This window comes from Haliaeetus leucocephalus, unplaced genomic scaffold (genome assembly GCF_000737465.1).
Source record: "Haliaeetus leucocephalus isolate CR32 unplaced genomic scaffold, Haliaeetus_leucocephalus-4.0 Scaffold251, whole genome shotgun sequence".
NCBI lineage: Eukaryota > Metazoa > Chordata > Aves > Accipitriformes > Accipitridae > Haliaeetus > Haliaeetus leucocephalus.
The window spans coordinates 5141254-5160064 of record NW_010972687.1 but is presented as its reverse complement, the minus strand read 5'-3'; the positions used below and the strand labels follow the sequence as shown (position 1 = coordinate 5160064).

Here is an 18811-nt window from a genome sequence, read left to right as displayed (position 1 = left end):
CGCTCGGGATGAAGGCAGCCCTGCCCGGCGCGGGTCCTCCTGCCGGTGTGCTGCTGCCCGGGCAGTTGCGAAAGGGTGGTGATGTCGAAGCTGGAGCGCTTCGGCGCTCGGGTGCGTTTAAAAAAAAACCCGGTATGTGTTAGGGATCCTTATATGGAGGATTTTTTTTTTTTTAAGTATGTCGAGAGAAGAGCTGCGCTAATTCTGTTCACAGAGCATTAAGGAGGCTAATTCTCATGTTTGCTCATTTGTGTGTGGTGTTAATGCAAAGATTAATAAAATGCCAGCGTGCGATGCTTAAAGAGCCGAGAAGGGTTGTTAAAGCACGCAAGTACGGCAGTACTAACACAAAGTTGACGTGAATCAACTGAAGCCGTGGCATGCGTTTCTGACTGCTGTGCTGTCCTTCAGACGTTTTTGTTGCGTTTCTGCTTGCTGCTGAGGTCCCTACAGAGATTTAGGGTGTGGGCTCTTGTGTACAGAGGACAATTGGAGTTAAGGGGTGTTAATCTTCCTTGATTTTGTACTTGTGTGCACCTGCAAGATCTGGATAGGAATAAAAGCTTTGCAGGATTCCCAGTTAGAAATCGCTTGGTTTTCATTAGGCTTTCTCTTTCTTACCTGTGTTACTGTAGTCTTAGTGTTACCTAAAATTGTTAACTTATTTAAGCCACTTATTGCTCTAGAAATGCAGTGTAAACTATAAGCATCCTGTATCGCAGCAGTAAGTGAAAAATGCTGGCTTACACACTAACTGTTTCCTAGGCTGCTTACTAGTGTCATTTAAAAAAAAAAAAATCATTTTGCCAGAGAACAAAGGGAATGTTGAGGCATTTGCCCTCAGTGAAAATAGTCAGAATTAAATTGTTGTTAGTGATGAGATATGCAAGTACCAAATACAACTTCTTGTCATTTATGAAAATGAAAATAGAAAACAAATTTGCTCTTAAGTAATAGTCAAAGTTACTGACTTTCAAGCTGTGGGCAGGATAACATGAGCTACAGTGTACTTAAGGTTAAGAATTATAGACATGCTCAAGTTGTAATTGTAAACATGAGTGGTGTTACTTGACAGTAATTTACTAAATGTCCTATGCAAAGAAATACCTCTATTTTACTACTGAGAAGTACTTTGGAGAAATTCAGATCCTCTTACAGCTTGAAAGTTCTAGCACTTCATAGCAGGTCTTTGTCAAAGTATAAAGATTGGATACATTTGGGTTCCAGAAACAGTTTGGGTCTCATACAGCACCTATGAAATACCTCTTAAATTTCCTGTTCGGCCTTTGTATTTAAAGTACGAATTAAGTCTTGCTCTCTGTATCTGCATGTTCGTTTATGAGTTTTTTTTTAATTAGCTGCTACTGTCAAAATACAAGTAAAGTGAGTAGATGTCAAAACAAATTACATAAGTTACATTAAAGTGTGATCTATTTTGTAGCCTTAAATTGGAATGTGAGAAACTGGCAAGCGAAAAGACAGAAATGCAGAGGCACTATGTGATGGTAAGTATATGTGGTTTTTCTTTATTTCAGTAAATAGCCCCTAATACAATGTAAGCCATCATAAGAAAATAATGTATGCTCCTTTATTTGCAGTATTATGAAATGTCGTATGGATTAAACATTGAAATGCACAAACAGGTAAGGCATCTTGTTTTCTAAACCACAAAATCTGCAGTCTGTCTAGTGCATTTAAATGTAGCTGTTCTGTTTATGTTTGGATAACTGTATCGTGTGTCTGAATCAATAGGCTGTGATTAGTAAACCTTTGCCTACCTGCTGTCAGATGAGGCATAGATTAGGTTGAGCGACAAGGCTTTCTTGGTACTGGTCCTGAAAGACGTTGGCAAAAATAGAAACGTCTTGTGTCTGTGGTTTCAAAAATGTAATTCAGTGCGTTATGTGGTTTTATTTTGTTAGTGGTAGAGCCTTTGATATGTAGAACTGGTCTTGTGTGTGTGTAGCGTATGTAGTGATAGTTGCTCAAATCCTTGCCATTTAAAGGCATGAGAAGATTAGTGACTTGGAAAGCTCTAGTTATGACTATGAGTTTGCCAGTTCCCATAAAATTCACACTTATAGCCACTATAATGGTGAATAAAAAGAGTATTGAACTGGAACAAGACACTAAGGACCTCATAAGAGAAGAAAAGCTAAATGATAGCTCAGCCCGGAGGACCCTCAATTGAGTAGTCATTGTCTGCCAAATAAAGCATTAATGGCAGGGTGTAAGTATTCTGTAGATATGCTGACATTCACTTTTTCATCAAGATGCTGGTACAATAAGTCTTTCAGAAATCGATGGCCTCCTAAAAAAAATTATCATTAGATGAAGTTGCACAGTTGGACACATTTCAAAGTGCAACAATACAATTCCTTCTTGATGTGTATGTGCTATTTCATCTAAAACTCTTGTTTCATTAAATTAAAGAGCATGGCTGACCGGCTAGGGCACAGCGAAGAAATTGATTAGTTCAGGCTTCGGATCTTCGGTATATTCAAAGACTTTCATTAAGCAAGTGAATTGCAGAGTTGAATTTTGCTTTTGTAACTCTGAACTCTTTGATTATTTTTTTCTTTTGTTTTCCCCTAAAAATATTACATTTGATGAGGCAATACTGTAATTCCATGATAACCTTCTGTCTGCAAAGCTGGGTAGGTATTCTCTTGTTTTTTAGAGATACACTTGTTTGAATCCAAAGCGTTGGTAAACAAAGAACTATTATGACAACCTCATTTTTTTCTAAAGTAATGCACCAAATAGGTAGATAGAACAACTAGAGTAGTGTTTGATTTGGTTCTGTACTGTAGCTGCATTAGTCGTCTTTCTTGTCTCTTAGCAGAGTGTCACTTTTTCTGTGAGGTGACTTTTCCAGGGCTTGTGATTTGGAGACTTCCTCCTTGTGGGTTTTTTGTTTGTTTGTTTGCTTGGTGGTTTTTTGGGGTTTGTTTTTTTTTTTCCTTCTCCTAAACAACATTTTTTGGCACACTAACCTGTGAGGAAGCCAACATCCATATAGGAGCCTCATTTGGTGCAAAATGGATCTTGTTTTCAGAAGATATTTGAAGGGAACGTGTGAATTCAGTAAAAGTACTAGGAATTAACTTTAGATAAAATCAGTTAAGCCCACAAGATTAAAGAGTGTCAGAACTGAGGTTTCCATTTTGACCTTAACATCTGTGTATGGCAAGGGTTTAATGTTCTGTATGTATGGCAACTATAATTACATGCCCAGTAGGCAGTGATACTTCGGAAGCTTTTAAGATTTATGACAGAGCATTATACCTGTGTCGGTTCTAGCCAGGGAGAGTAGAGCACACTTGCTCTGTGTATTGTCTTAAGAAAAGAATATGCTTTTGAAGGCATAAATATATTTCCCTGGATATAAGTCTCAGATACTATGCTTTTACATGTTAAGTAATTCTAATTTCCAATAATGGTAGCACCTTCATGTTAAAGACTCTTGATTTAGGTGCTTGCGATGAGGATGCCAAATGGTGTTACAGTTCAGTATGTAGGTGGTCTTAGATTACAGGAAACAAAGAAACCTACCAATGACATTCTTCTGAATTTCCACCGCTAACGATAAGTTCTGAGGAGGCTTTTGGCAGATAGTAATCATAATTCTTATTAAAACTGGTGACGTCTAGCCCCAAGGGTGTAGCCAGGCTCAAATTGATGCTTTTTGCTGGCTGATCACCAGCATGGCCTAAGTGCTCATTATGTTGTAGAGAGGGCCTTTGGAGCTCTCATTACATTTGACAGGAATTCTCTCTAGGGGGAAACTGGGCATTAGCTAGACTCCTGACAGGCTGAAATTATTCCTGCTTTATGGCTTATAACCAAATGCTAGCAAGGCATCATCAGGGGACACGAAAAATTGTCATTTCTGACAACATCTTTGTTACTGAAAAATGCAGTGATGGGGAAACTTCCACTGAACAAGCTTTAACATTTTTAAGGCCTGCCTCTTATGTGGATGCTGCAGTCACTCTGTGTGAAGCCCTTCAGAGTGCTTGGGCTGCTGACTGAAAAAACAAAAAATTAAACTGCAGCAGTGTTTATGCAGCGCGGTGCATACATCACTGTTAAGGTAGAGTCACTTTGATAAAATGAAATAGTTGCAGTTTGCCTGCATATGAAAGGGTCAACTTCTGGTACTGATACAGTTGCATCAGCACTTCTCTCTTCATTTAACTTGGTAATGTATTATAATTTGACTAAAACATAAAGTCAGGACTTGAAAGTTGCAATAAATGAACTCAGTTGAGGTGAACTTCTTGTACACAAACAGCTGTCCTGCAGAGCTTTCCACTTGACTATGTTGCATTTGAGTCCGGAAATGGCCACAGTAAGGCTTCCTTCACAACTTTAGCTTTCACACTTTGCAGTGTTTAATTGCATAACTGTGTGCTTAAATTGAGGTGCTGCTGCTGCATTTCAACCTGCTGGCTGAACAGTGGTCAGGAAATAATCTTTTTTGGCACATTTGTGGCTGGTTTGTGGGTTTGTTTGTTTGTTGTTTGTTTTTTTGTTTTTTTTGTGTTTTTTTTTTTTTTTTTTTTTTTTTTTTTTTAAGAATTTCAAAGGTTAGTTCTTAAGAGGGTGTTGTGTGTGGATTCTTACACTGTTTTCAGAGAAATTATTTTAAGGTGAATAGCTACTAAGTTTTGCATACCTGAAACAGAAACAAGCACCTGAGGATTCATTTAGGATAGAAGCACTTGATTCAGATACTGTTTTCACATGTGTCAAGAAGACAGAATGAATAAGGACATTTTGTGAGGTCTTAAGTTTCTCTTCTGTGTTATACTGTCCAAGACAGATTTTCCCCACTGTGACATCTATGCCTGGCAAAGCAGATGCATCAACTGCTAGTGCCAAGATGTAGAGTTGGTTGGGTGTTAAAAATGTCACTGTACTTAAAGGGTTGCTGCCCTTGACTGTTAGGGCAGGGCCTCTTTGTTTTCACAAGCTCGCTCTGTCATCTTATGTCATAAGTCAGAAGATAAAGGCTTCCTGTGCGTTTAATGCCTAGATTGTTTAGGTGCAAGATTAGCTTTTGTTCAGTGGCAGGCAGCCAACGAAAGAAAAATTCATCACTGCTGAACCATCTGACAGACTATATAAACTACTAGTTATGTGGATTTCTGCTATCCCCACAGTGACAGCTAGGTTTCCTTCTCTTTGGGTGGGTTACTGTGATCTCTGTGACCTGCCTGGAGGCAGACCTGTCATTCAGTGCCTTGCCCCTTGTAGAAAAGTATAGAAGCTCCCAGACTGCATTATGTTAACCAGTTGTACAAGAGTTAAATGTCTGGTTTAGCCTGGACTGTTTTATGGAATCATTTCCAGTGCTCTATGGCAAAGGACAGAATCTTCTACTGGTATCTCATTATAACATCAGTCTTCAGGAGTGGGTTAAATAGAAGAGAATTAAGGAGCTTAGTTAGCTCTCTACAGCTGCTGAGTAGGATGGCTGTGCTGTTGAAGAGGATTTAAAGACAAATTAATTCTTTTTTTCTTTTTTTCCTGCTTGCATTTTAATTATTGGAACGAAAAACTTCATGAATCCTTAAGGTTTTGGTGGTGTGCAGTGAGTGTTTCAAGAGCATTTTACACTTGGCACTGCTACATAAGACGTGCAAAACCTATTTTTATTTAAAAGAGAAAATGGTATGGTTGATTGGGACATAATATTTTTCACTCAAAAAATTGTACTTATTGTACAAATACTGGGTTTCTAAATTAGTACAGTTGTATCACCAGTGCAGCCATTTCAACCACAACTAGAGTTGCCAGTTTGAATGGGGAGGAAAGACTAGAGTAATGATGAACTTTCTTGACTTTTGAACCACATTCGAGCTTGAGGCCAGCATTATTGTGAAGGAGTTACCTGACAGATTCAGGGCACTGTGTGAAGTGTGTCTCCATGTGGCTTTTAGATAACCATATTGTCAGATACCATCTATTATGTCAACTCCGTATACAGCTTAATCCGAAAGTATGCCACAGCGTAAACACTGTACGTATGTTAGATACTGCCTGATCATCTCCCATTTTAGACTTGGTCTGTTAGATTCCAGGTTCCTCACAGAGCTGTGTAGGGAGAGAAGAAATGCATTCCTTCCGCCAATGTTGTTAAATTTCCCTTGCGTTGCTGGAACTTTCGTTGCCACATGTCTGTTGATGTACTTTATGGATTGGTTCAAGTGGGCAAAAAAAATGTCCTGGTACTTTTTGAGGCAGGGAGAAGAGTAAGAGGGAAGATGCTTTGTGAATGCGCAGTAGCCTTCTGTCACAACAGATTCCAGGGAAAAAGCTTAATGCTTTTCCTCCTTCTGCTGGTTGTTATACCAAATCAAGCTGAGCATTTGAGTTGTCTTTTCTCCCACCCTACTCCACCACTGAAGTGTTTGTAGCAAAGCGGTAAAACTGCATTGTGTCCCCTGTGCAAAATAGAAGATAGGTTTGAAGATAGGTTTGATAGATCTTCTAGGTTTGATAGTAGGTCACCATTGGCATACAGTAAAAGCCTTTAAAAACAATTTTATGTTAACTGGCGCTTATCAGAAGACTGCGCAGTACTGTTAGTTAAAAAATAACAGCTTTGAACGGAACTAATGAGGTTATCTTTCTACTTCAGGTAAGATTTGGGGATATCTAATGGAAATTATGTCAAACACTACTGTTTTTGTCTTTTGCATCACACTTCTTGGTTGGACTCTGAATGTAGCTATTTGACCAGTAGTAGTTGCTCATATAGTTCTTTTAGAAAGGTGAAAACCAACAGCTGACAGGGAGAATTCCTGATTTTTCAGCATATATTTGTCAAAAGTAGCTCATTTAACAACTCAGTCCTTATGATTACTTGTAGGCCATGGCTTTTAAAGTACTTGCAAGTTGGTGCCATGTTCAACCTGAACTTGCAACCTGTGCTTTTGCAAGTATCGAATTTCCATCTTAAGTATTTTGTGGAGGTAATCTTGCATGACATCTCTGGGCAACACTTTCCAGTGTTTGACCTACCCTTGTTCTGAAAAATTTTTTCCTTCACTGACAGGGACTTGCCTTTCAGCACTGGTGACCATTGCCTGCCTTTTGTTCTTCTGCTCTGCACCTCTAAGAAGAGTCTGGCTTAGTCATAATCACCTCTTTGACAGCAATCAGATCTCCTCTCCCATTAATCCTCCTCTTCTCGAAACTAAACAAATCTAACTTCTTCCTCATACGTTGTGTGCTCAGATTCCCTGATCATCTTACTAGTGTCACTTAGTGACTTGCTCCATTTTGGCAACATCTTCCTTCTTGCCAAATGAGGGGAACAGAAAGGGGAACAATTTATTTTAATCAGCTAGCTGGTTACAGTCATACTATTACATCCTAGTATGAGGTGTAACCTTCATCAGCACAAAGGTGTGGGGCTGATGTGTATTCAACTTGTCCTCCAGAACACCCATGTCCTCTTCTGCAAAACTGCTTTCTAGTGTGTTTCTACCCTGGCATTGCTGATGTGGGGAGGAGGTTGTCCCAGGTGTAGGACAAAAACCAGCCTCTGTTTGTTTTGAACATGGTTTCTGCTATCTTTATTTGATAGCCCCTAGTTCTCAGAATAGACAAGTCATTGATGCCTAGCTGTTTTTTCAATGCACTCAAAACTTTATGTCTCTGTTGTAACCCATCTGTGTCAACTCCTTTTCAGGTTGGGCAGTCCCAGCCTACACAGTTGTGTAGCTTTCTTTGATCATCTTCCTTGCTTTTTCCCTCAACCTTTTTCATTTTTAACTTAGCCTGGTGAAATGAAGGGACTAGAAATAAGTGCAGTTCTCAGGGTGTAGGTGAACCAGAGGTTTATAATATCACATAATTCTGTTTTCTGGATGTTTGGTGTGGTGTTTTTTTTCTTTTCTTTTCTTTTCCTCCTTTAGTAAAGTTTCCAATATCTGATTTCTCTTTTGGCTGCCATGAAATGCTGAACTGCTGGAGTCCCCTTTCACATTAGAGTTCTTGCTCATGAACAATGATTGTAAGCTCAGGAGCCATCATTTTACATTAAGGCTAGGGATAGCTACTCCCCGTGTGTGTAAATTTTGTTTATATAAAACTCTTTTGATTACCCACTTAGACTTGTAAGGTCTCTTTGCAGTTCTTCAGCCATTGTTTTTACTTTGAATGAATTCTCTTATGGAGCAAGCTTTCTTACCCACTGCTTGCTGCATTGCTGAATATATTCATAAAATAGATTGCAGTAAAGGCCCCTATGAAACTCAGCCGGTGCCCTGGTTATGGCATAGTGCTGGAGATGATTGAAGAGTGGATTAGAGCTTGCTGAACTTGAGTTTATTCTTAGCTGAATTCTAGTTTAAATCTGACTAGGCTTAAAAATCAGTTATTTCCTGAGGTTGTCTCTTAAAAGATGCACTTTAGTACTTAAAAAAACAGGCCACCCTGTTGCTGTGTCAAGAGTCATATAAACAAATAGAAATAATGTTGAAATTTCTCACTTGGAACAATAATCACAGTATGTTTAAGTGAAATTGGAATAGGAAAAGGTTTATAGTGTTGTTTCATAGGGTAGTAGTATTTTAAGTTTGTAAGTGTTGAGTATTATTTTAGTTGTAAGCAAGCCTAGTTGTTATAAAAAACGCTTTCTAGTATGGGGAAAACAGTTGAGGAAATTAATCGGTTTGGTTTCACTGAACTTTTATAATGATAATAGTATTCTGTGGCTAATGATAAATTGTACAGTGTTTAAGAAGATTTTGATCTCTAATTGGGGATTGGCTGAGCTGCTCTCACCTTTTCTTTATGTTCTTCAGATGTGTGAACAAATTAGCACAGATAATTAAATTACAGATTAAAGTTCTTTGAGGGGTGTCGGGTAAGCTTTGTGTCAGGGCTGCTTATCTGGAAATATTTTGTACTTAGGTGATCTGAAGACCTAACTAGCCTTTTTGGCTATGTGATAACAAACCAGCAAACTGAGGTTAATTTGTTTTTTGTTTTGGGGGTTTTTTTTGGGGTTTTTTTGGTTTTTTTTTTTTTTTTTTTTTTTTTTTTTTGTCCCCCTCCCCTAGCAGCATGGATGCTCTTTTTTTTTTTCTGTTCAGTTTCTTTTTTATTCTTCTTGAAGCTTTTTGTTGTTTGTGTAAACAGTCGGTCAAAGCAACTTACTTGTAAGGTGACCAGTCAGTGTATTGACAAGAACAGACACAATAGAAAACTGCATTAGGAGGCAAGCCCTTGGGATTTGCAGTAAATATATTACAGAACACAAGTGAATTGCCGATACTGCTTGTTTAGCAGTTTGCAAGGGCAATGGTAGTATGGATTTTTGAATTAGAAGGGAAGGACTGTTCTTTCTCTGTGCTGGAACATCTAGTTGATGGCTGAGGATAAAATTGATTTAGAGAACAAAATGCTGCCGCGTCTATTTGTGCCATTTTAAAGGCTACTATGGATTAGCAAGCAAAAACAAAAAGATAGCTTTCAGTTTTGGAGAAGGGAAGCAAGAATGGGTATGCTTGTTCAGCTGCATCTTAATTAGGTATTAAGTCTATGAGGAAACCTGCTTTTGTTAGGTCAAGAAAAGGAAAGGACATCTGAAACTGAGTGTTTTTTATGATCTGTGGAAATCTGCCTGTTTATGAAATTGTTTCTAAGTGTTCTAAAATCCATGGATTGCTGTGCTCTCTGCTTCACAGTATGATGATCTCAACTTTTTTAAATGTAGACGTCTGAATTAAATCTCTGGTGGGAGGGGATGAAACCCCCACAATTTCTTGGGAAAAATAACTAATAGAAAGATCATTGTTTTGGAGGGTTGCAACAACAGTTTCCGTTTACAACAGAGTTTTTTTTGTTTTCGTTAAAAAAAAAAAAGCTGAAACATTTATCGCTGTTCTTCATGTGTGAGTTTGGGTGTAAGGTCATTCTGCATTTCTATTTTTGTAACTGGTTATAAGGTTTCCAGCCCTTACTTTGCAGAGAGCTAGCTGTCTGTGGCCTCAAGTGATAGGCATAAATTGCCAGTTAAGCAAACAGAAAATCTTTGATTAACAGGGAAGCTCTTAGGCTGTTTCTTTAAACTGAAATATGAACTGTAGAACACAGCACTGGAAAGTACCTAGTACCTCCCTGTGTCCTAGCAGGGTCAGCTATACCAGTATCATTGCTGATAGGGTGCTTGTCCTATCTTAGCAAAGACTTAGCAGCAGTGGTGACTCACAAGCTCTCTAGGTAGCAGAGTGCTTTTATGTCCTTGCTGTTGAAGTGCTTCTTCAGTTAAATTTCAATGTTTTCTGTTGCAGCTTCAGCTCTTTACTATGCATTTTCCTCACCCTGGATAGGGAGAGCAGATCATTCCTCTGCCTTCCAGAACTGTTTTGTATATCTCTACAGTCTCATGTTCATTCTCTGAATGTTGTTGCCCAGCTGAAGTACAGTGCCCGAAACAAGTGCAGTACTCCAGGAGAGGAAATGCCGTGCTGAGTAGCATAGAAGGTTTACTTGGTGTATGGCTTACTGTGGTGGCAGCCTTTTTTGCAACAGCATGCTATTGACTTATGTTCAACTTCTGATCTGCTGTGACCGAGAGATTCCTTCCTGGCCCATTATTTCCTTCTCCTTTATGTTCCTGTCTAGGCGTGCTATGGTCCTTTATCCCTATTTATCCCTATCCTTCTTTTTCCTTTGTAGTCCATTTTTCTATTCACTGCAAAGTGAATTCTGAAGCTATTCTCCAGCATATTATGTCCTTCTCAGCTTGAAGCTCTCTGCAAATTAAGGATTAGGGCAAATGAAGAGATCTTTATGCTTGTTAGTGGGAAATACTGAAAAATACTGAACCTATCATGCATGCAAAACTTAATTTGCAGAAGAGAGGGATGTATTTATACATGGTTTAATCATAAAGCAGTTTTGTACTTATTCCTGTGAAGTTTTAGGTGGCTGTTTGTGTTGCTCCTAATAGTGCTGAGTGTCAAATTCTTAGTGAAGACGTTAGCATCATCCGCCTTTCTTAGCCATAATTACTTTTACCTTTTTGGACATTGCCTAGTTCTGATGTTGTTTACTGCTGAAAAATACTTCCAAGTTGTGATTTATATACCTGTTTAACTTAGATGTTTACGGATATGAGGCTTTTTAATGCCCCAAACTTAAGGAATAGTAATCAAGCTGGAGTGTCTTTGCTCCTCCATCTGCTGTTTTCTGTCTGTTAGGCACTGTCCTTTCATAGTTTCCTATCCACTCGACATTTGCAGGTTCTGCAAGGTGTCTACTAGCTGCTCAGTCTTCACTATTGTGCTCTTTTTATTTCATCAGGCCTACTCAATTTGGAGATGTTTTACTTGGGAACACTCTGACCTGTTCCTTTCCTATTTAAGCTACAGTGTTCACCTTGTGTAACTAGTAATTTATATTAATTATGTGGTTGGTAATGATTCTTGTATAGTTAGGAGGGATGAGAAAAAGTTCAGATTTTCTGGCCTTCTCAGTGCCCCTTGACTGTATCTTTCCTTTTCTAATTAAGTAGATTGAACTTTTTTTTCTGTTCTGTGAGTATTCCAACCTGTAGAGCAGTAGCTTTGCTTTACTTGTTGCTTACCAGTGGCACATAGTTACAAAAAATATGTGCTTGTGCTGTTTGTGTTCATACTGACACAACCTGACCTAGTTTCCACTTCCTGTACACTTTCCTGTTTGTATGAAGTCAGTTAAGAATTTGGGATTTAGTCTCTTGGCACAATTCCATCCCTTCCCTCTTTCCTCTGTTCCTTCCTCTTCCATTCTCAGATGTATTAACTGTCATCCATGGCCTTATATTGTTTCATAAAGAAAATGTCAGCTCTCCATAATGCCATTTTGTCTCCCTCCCCAGTAACAGGTCTTGTAAAGCTGATCTTAGCAGTCGGCATTTGCTTTCCTGAAGTCTTACTGGTTTTTTTAATTCTTCCTTCCTGTTCCAGTGATTATAAACTCTGCAGTGATTGTCAGTCTCAATCAAATTAGTTTCTATTTGGACAGTTTCAATCAGTTCTTCCCTATTAGAATGTAATCTGGATGGTATCTTTACTAGTTTTTCCTATTCTGTGAGCAACAGAATACATATACAAAAAAATAATAAAATGGGGAAGAAACTTATTGACATGTTCCCAAAGTTTTGCTGAAAGATTTCCAAACCTTTTTCCCATGTAGTGAAAAATCTCCATTATTTTCACCTTTCTTTCAAATCCTGTGTGGTAGATAATTCTGATAGTTGTGAACAGTGTCCTGAACTAAATGAAAAGCCAACAGGGCTCTCTTCTGATAGGGGTGTAGCAGTTACAGATATACTGCTTTTTTTATGCCTCCTTTCTTTTTGTCTTCTTTTTGTCTCCTCTTTGTTCTTGTATAGTGTAGTGTTGCTCAGTTGTCCAGAGTAGATTAAGTCCTTAATGTCCTTAGGGCTAATAATGCAAAGCATGCTGGGTAATTTTGGAGACTGTGCTTCTGCTAGAGTACCATAAGAGCACATAAGGATGCAGTCCTGTGGGAAGAAGGGAGGTCATCTGATACCTTATTGTTTCCCCCCTAAAACCTCTGCTCTGGTTCTGCTGGCACTTTGGGCTGCTCTGCTACCTGATAGATGCCTCTTGTGACCCTAGTTAAATCATTGACCTGGTGGTCTACTACACTCTCCCTTTCCCTCCTCCTATGGTAATGTCTTATGCTTGACTAATTAGTTGATGTTGGACAAGTCCAAATGTCTCCAACACGGTTCAAAGAAAGTGTGCCTCTGGAAACAAAGGTGGCAAGACCTCTTCTGGATTGGAGTCAACCTCTGACTCGCTCAGCATCTCCTGGAATCTAAATAAAAGTGGGAACTGAGTTTGCTGGAAAACAACTTGAAAGTAAGATAAGTCTTTGTGCTCACTTCAGAGATTTAAATACATATGTGTGTATTGAAGGTTAGCTTAGGCATGGAAACTAAGCTGTGGAACTAAAATTTGTATAAACACACCTTTTGTAGTTGTGAGTGCTTGAGCAAGATGGGCTGAAGTTGGATTAAAGGAGAAATGTGATAACTGTCCTGTTAAGCCAAGTTTAAGAAGAGTCTTGGCATAGTAAAGATGTGTGAAAGGAGCACTTTAACATCCTGACAACAGCTTCTTTGTTGCCAGTTGGCTTCATTTCAACAGGATTTACAGCTGCAAATGGGGTGGGCAGTTGTATACAGTAGTTCATTGAGAGCAACACAGCAGCCTCTCTCTATTATAATAGAAAGCATTGAAATTAGACATCTGAAATATATCCAGTCACTTCACTTTACAGTTGAACAAAGTCCAAACCTGTAGTAGATGTTTGGCAAGTGTAGCTGTTGACTTGTGCATCATATGTAGCTTATGTTTAAATTAGCATGACCTTTCTGTAATTTAAAATGACATCTAAGAGGATTCAGATAAATGTAGGTTAGGTACTGAATTAAAAAAAAATACTAATTTCGCTTTGGAAACTACCTAGCATTCTATGGCTTTATCATTCTGAGTTTTTATTCTGGTAATATTTCTGTTACTTCTTCCTCTCCCTACTCCCACTTGCAATATGGTGGTGTTTTGGTTTTTTTAATAGCTAAAGATTTTTCATGCCAATCTTCTGTGGTTTTAATATCATCATCATGTGGGTGGCTGACCTCACAATTAAAATGAGTACTACAAATGTGGGGCAGAGGGAAAGCTGTATTTGTTAATGGTATGTCACTTTAAACTGACAGTTTACGCCCAAAATACAGAGATTGTTCCTGTCACTGAAATGAATGCTACCCATTGCTGCTTGTCAGATTGAATTTCAACTGTCTGTTGAGAATAAACCTTCCCACCCCCTCTTATTGGTGAGAATATTAGTAATGACAGTGTTTATAATTTAAAATAGAGTTTGAAGGCCAACTTCCACAGTTTGTCGCAGGGTGGTTAATACGGCAGTAAAGGGGAGATGAATGTGGCTACTTGTGCGAGTCTATTACTCAGGAGGCCTGTAAATTTGATTGGCTGCTGCAGTTCTAGCAGAATCATTCGATTTGAGAGCAATAGAAAGATAAGATATCCAATTACCCAAATGATTTGCAGGGTTAGCCAACGTTGTCATGGAGATGCGAGTTGGAACAAATTAAATTTTAAGCAATAAAATAATCTTAAAGCACGTCTGGGAACAAGAAAATTTGGCAGTGGCACTTACCTGAATTGAATCTTAGCTTGACACGCTGTTGTTTGACATTGATATACTATGGGGGCCTAAACTTTTAAATGGCTTGTTGCCTCTTTTTTTTTTTTTTCCGTTTTGCAGACATTGCCAAAACAGATTGTACTCTATTCGTTTTAAATAAAAGGGCATTAATAATATATGCATATCTCAATGCTCAACATGGATTCAATAACTCATGAACAGCAAAGTTCATAGAATGCTAGCCTTAATCATTTGAGGCTTTTCAATATTTAAGTTTTGAGATTTAATTACACCTCACTCCCCGAATTCTTAACAACAAATTTTTGGAAGTACTTGAGTCTTTCTGTAGCAGAGTTCTAACAAAGTATGCAGAGAGCTAAGCACAGTGAAATGTTTTTGTGGGTTTTTTTTCTGTAATTGCTCTGTGAATATGTGTGCTTTTTGTTGAGATCTTCGAAGACAATCATGAATAAAGGCTACATTTTTTAAGTGTGGTGCTTGTTTCAGTGATTCTGCTGGAAAAATGAAAATACTAGATGGGTACTAAACTTTAGCTCATGACTAAAATATACACATGCAGTTTCTTACCCAAGGACCTTTGAAATGTATCTAACTGATTTCTGGCTTCAACAGGGATTAAAATAATAGTCAAGCATGTTCCATAAAGAGGGCTTTTGCCCACATGTCTGTTAGACAGATGGAGATGAAAATTGGTCTGAGGTCAAGCCATTCACAGCATTCTCATAGCCTTCGATTTTCTTCTCATCCCCACCACAGATAATGTCAAATGATTCAGTAATGACCAAAAGTGCAACATTGACCTTTACTCCCTAGTAGATTACTGTGTTACATGCTGTAAATGGCAGGAAGTCCATTTTGTTCTTACAGAAGGAGTTCAGTGTTGTACTTGGCTTTCTATGTGTTGAAAGTGTAAGTGGAGGCAGAGTACTTAAGAATTACCTTATAAAACTTTTGTGAATGTGTTTTGACAGTATATTCTTTTCTGTGCTTTGAAGGCTGATTCTCTGATGCTTTTGCTTTAAAGAAATGGATTAGGCCATGCTTTTTTTGGTATCATCAGAACTTTGGGTTTTCTTGCTTTACTTTTAATCATGTTGTTCCTAAGCTATATTCTTCCCAATCTAATGACAAATGTGATTCTCAAAAATAGATTGAAATAACTGAAGTAAATAAAAATGTAATAAATGAGAATACATAAGCCTGTCCTTAAGAAGGGGTGATAGAGTGCTTTCAAACACTGATCTAACTTTGTGATATAGGAAGTGCAGTTTGCAAGAAAGAATAACAAGCTTCTGACATACAGTGGACACTTTTAGCTGAGCATTGTTTTGTAAAGGTAGGTCTGGACAGCTTTAAGGAGTTTCAGCACTAATAATAGAGTAGTAGTCACAATACAACTGATTGTTAGAAATAATGTGTTGTAAGATTTAGTTTTTGCTTTAGATCACCATGGATGCTATAGCTAAAGTCACTTCTGGGACATGTATGGTACACACTGGTTGGAGCAAAACCAAAATTCTTCTTGTTGAAACCTCTGAAGCTGAAAGGCAATTAACTAGTTCTTCTCAGAGGAAGGTTGTATTCTTCACTCAGAAGTGACAGTGGGTCCCGTAGGCTCGGGCTTCCAGCATTAGCGATAAAATACACATGGGTGTTAAGTGTGGTGAGAAATACGGTTAGGGTTTGGATATTTGTGTTATACTTGCTTCTTTTCATTCCAGTGCAAAAATCTGTAGTTGTTTAAGAAATCATGTTGATTTAGGTATGATATTTTACATGGTGCTTTGGAAGGTATGTGCTGTCAAAATGCAAAATGATGTGGAATAGACTACTGTAGAGGAAAACACTTCAATACTTTTTTTTTTTAACAATGCACAAGGAAAAAAGTTACAATTGTATATACAAGCTCTTTCTTAACTGCTTCGTAAAATGACTGAATTTAAATGAATGTTATATTTAGTAACTAGTCTGGCTGCTTTGTTCTTTGTCATTACGTTAAGAATTCACTTTAGCAAGAAACAAACTTAAGTACAAACACTTGAGTTTGGCAATGGTTAGGTCAAAACATTTAAGTCCTTAATTAGATGGTACGGAGGCAAAAAAATTGCATGAGTGAAGAAAAAAATCCGTCAGCTCAACTTAATTTTAAAAAATGCAGCTGAATTCCTTCATGTTAATTTTTAATGATACTTCAGAAAGGAGGGTAGCACTTCAGTCAGGGGTCTGACAAGCTTGTCACTTGCAAATAAATCAAAAGAAAATCATTACAACAGCAAGAACCAGTGAATGATGTAGTTTTGTCATTCTTCGATGGGCCCCACACTCAAGTCCTCTATTAAAAATGAATGTATTCAAGAGGCTCTGCATTGAGAACACAAACAATTAAGGGCACTTGAGATGCTTTGCTAAGAGCTGCCATACAGCTAGGAGGGCTTTCATGAGAGATGCAGGTTTCTACAGTCTGCTTTACCAAGGAGCCAAAGAACATGGGCAATTAGTTGTGTTTGTCTATGCTCAAGCAGCTTTCTGCAAAATTTTGTTTACTCATTCTTCTGACTGCCCTACGTGTCTCAAGATCAGCAGTTACATAATAGCTATGTTATATTGGGAGGCCTCTAGAAGTAACTGATAAGTACCTTTCTTTTAAGAATTTCAAATGCATGAGCCCCAAACGTGGAATATACAGCTTACCCAAATGCCACCAGTTACCGATGTCTAGTCTTGATTAACGAAGCTCTCCTAGACTCCTTCAAAAAAGGTTTTTCTTTCAAGAATGAATATTTATATACACAGACACGCGCATACATACTCAAAGATATTTCACCTTGAAAGGTGAATGTACATTGCCCCTTGAACAGCTAGATTTATATTTAATGAACATTCCTTTTTCTCAATTTTGAAAACAAACTTTTGCAACTCCTGACAGGCAAGATTAGGTGAATTGTGAAAGTTAGGTTTTCATGCACAACTTGATAGAGAACAAAAAAAATTTTTTAACATGTTTGTGAATAAGAATAGTTTTTACTAAACATTTGAGGGCAGCAAACAGGAGATGTATGAAGTCTCATGGTGGATAAATAATTTTAAATCCTTTATTTAATAGCGTGTAGGAAATAGTGCTAGAAGGCAAACTGCCCTTTAAATGTAAGCAGACTTTTGTTATGAAGTATAGAATAGTCTTCTTCAGTTTTCTTTCAGTATAAATGTCTCTTAAGTGGCATTTGTAACTGGCAGCAAGAAATCTCACAATAAACTCATTTATGGCATACACATTTAAGTTTACCTAGCACTGTGGATGAATATTAAGGATGTTGTTCACATATGATCATCAGTAATACCCTGCTTTGGTAAAGACAAACTCATATATATTTTTTTTTTCAGTTCTGATATTAAGTCAGGTATGATAGTACTGAGACAATTTTAAAATAAGATTGACTGGGAAAGGGGGAAAGTTGATTTTGCCCCCTCTTTTTTAGAAAGGAAATAAAAATTTAAAGAAACCTAATTGACCTGCGTTGAGACTGGTAATTACTGCATGATGTTGCATTCTTTTGTCTTACTCTGTGCCATTGGGTATGCTATGTTATTGCAGTGAAGCTCAGATATTTGGGACTTGTGCAGGAAAACCCAGTAACGTGGACAACTTGTGTGTTTTATAGACTCTACTGAAAATTGATATTTTTTTTTTCTTACAGCTACAATAAGGATATTTACCTCAGTATTACAGAATAGGGAGACTTTTGTGTAGGCCATACAGGCCAAAAAACTTTCCAGTAGAAACCAGATGAGTTTCTTTACTTTTTTCTTTCCCCTCTTATCACCTGCTATGATTCATCCTGGCTTCTGTCCTGAAAACAAAGGTAATCCCATTGGTCTAGGGCAACTAACTTCTTGGACCCTAAACATTTTAGCTAAATGTCAGCTAAATGGATTGCTGTCTAACAGACTTTCTTTCCATAGCTGGCATACCTTGGTTTCTGGAGAGACGTACGAGGTGTGTGGAAAAAAATGCCCTTTAGTACATGGATTCTCACAATCATGTAGTTTTTGTTCCTTGTTAACAGACACTGAAAGTACCAACAGATTTGGCAATAGTTAAGTCTAATAACTGATAATAGTTAAGCTGGTAACTTCCTTCTTTTGCCTTTGCTGTTATGTATGTACTACCAGTACTAAAGGCCACACACAGAATGATGGGTATTTTATGGTTGTGGCCCAAACAAATCAGAAACAGACCGCTGTGGTACTGTGTGAAATGGTAGCTGTTTCTATTGAGAAGGTACTGTGTGAAATGGTAGCTATTTCTATTGAGAATAGAGATCTGTTCCTCTTGTTTCAGGGGAGTAAGGTTTGCTGTAAAGCAACTGTCACTTCAGTGCCCTTACTTAAGGGGAAGCTTTTTGTCCTAGGAAGAAAACATAGCAGAATGTCTTTGGAGACTCTTGTCTCTGCAAAACTTTAGGGTGGATGTGTCAAATGCCAGACTTTCATCAGGGGGAGTACTTCAGCTTACATCAGAGAGACATAGTGTTTTACAAGTCTCAATGCTATCAAATATTTTCCCTATGTCTGTCAGAGGTGGAGA

The 18811-nt window shown here is 38.0% G+C and overlaps 1 protein-coding gene across 2 annotated transcripts in view; it reads left to right on the top strand.

Annotated features, from left to right (window-relative positions):
* The first annotated feature begins 1429 nt into the window (after window positions 1-1429).
* Window positions 1430-18811, top strand: part of TLE1 (transducin-like enhancer of split 1 (E(sp1) homolog, Drosophila)) — a 78868-nt gene continuing 61486 nt past the window's right edge. For both annotated transcript variants that reach the window (XM_010568629.1, XM_010568628.1), the window contains exons 1-2: window positions 1430-1505; window positions 1599-1643. In XM_010568629.1, the coding sequence (XP_010566931.1) occupies window positions 1485-1505; window positions 1599-1643 (66 nt within the window). In that variant the 5' untranslated portion in view covers window positions 1430-1484. The remainder of the gene's footprint in view (window positions 1506-1598; window positions 1644-18811) is intronic.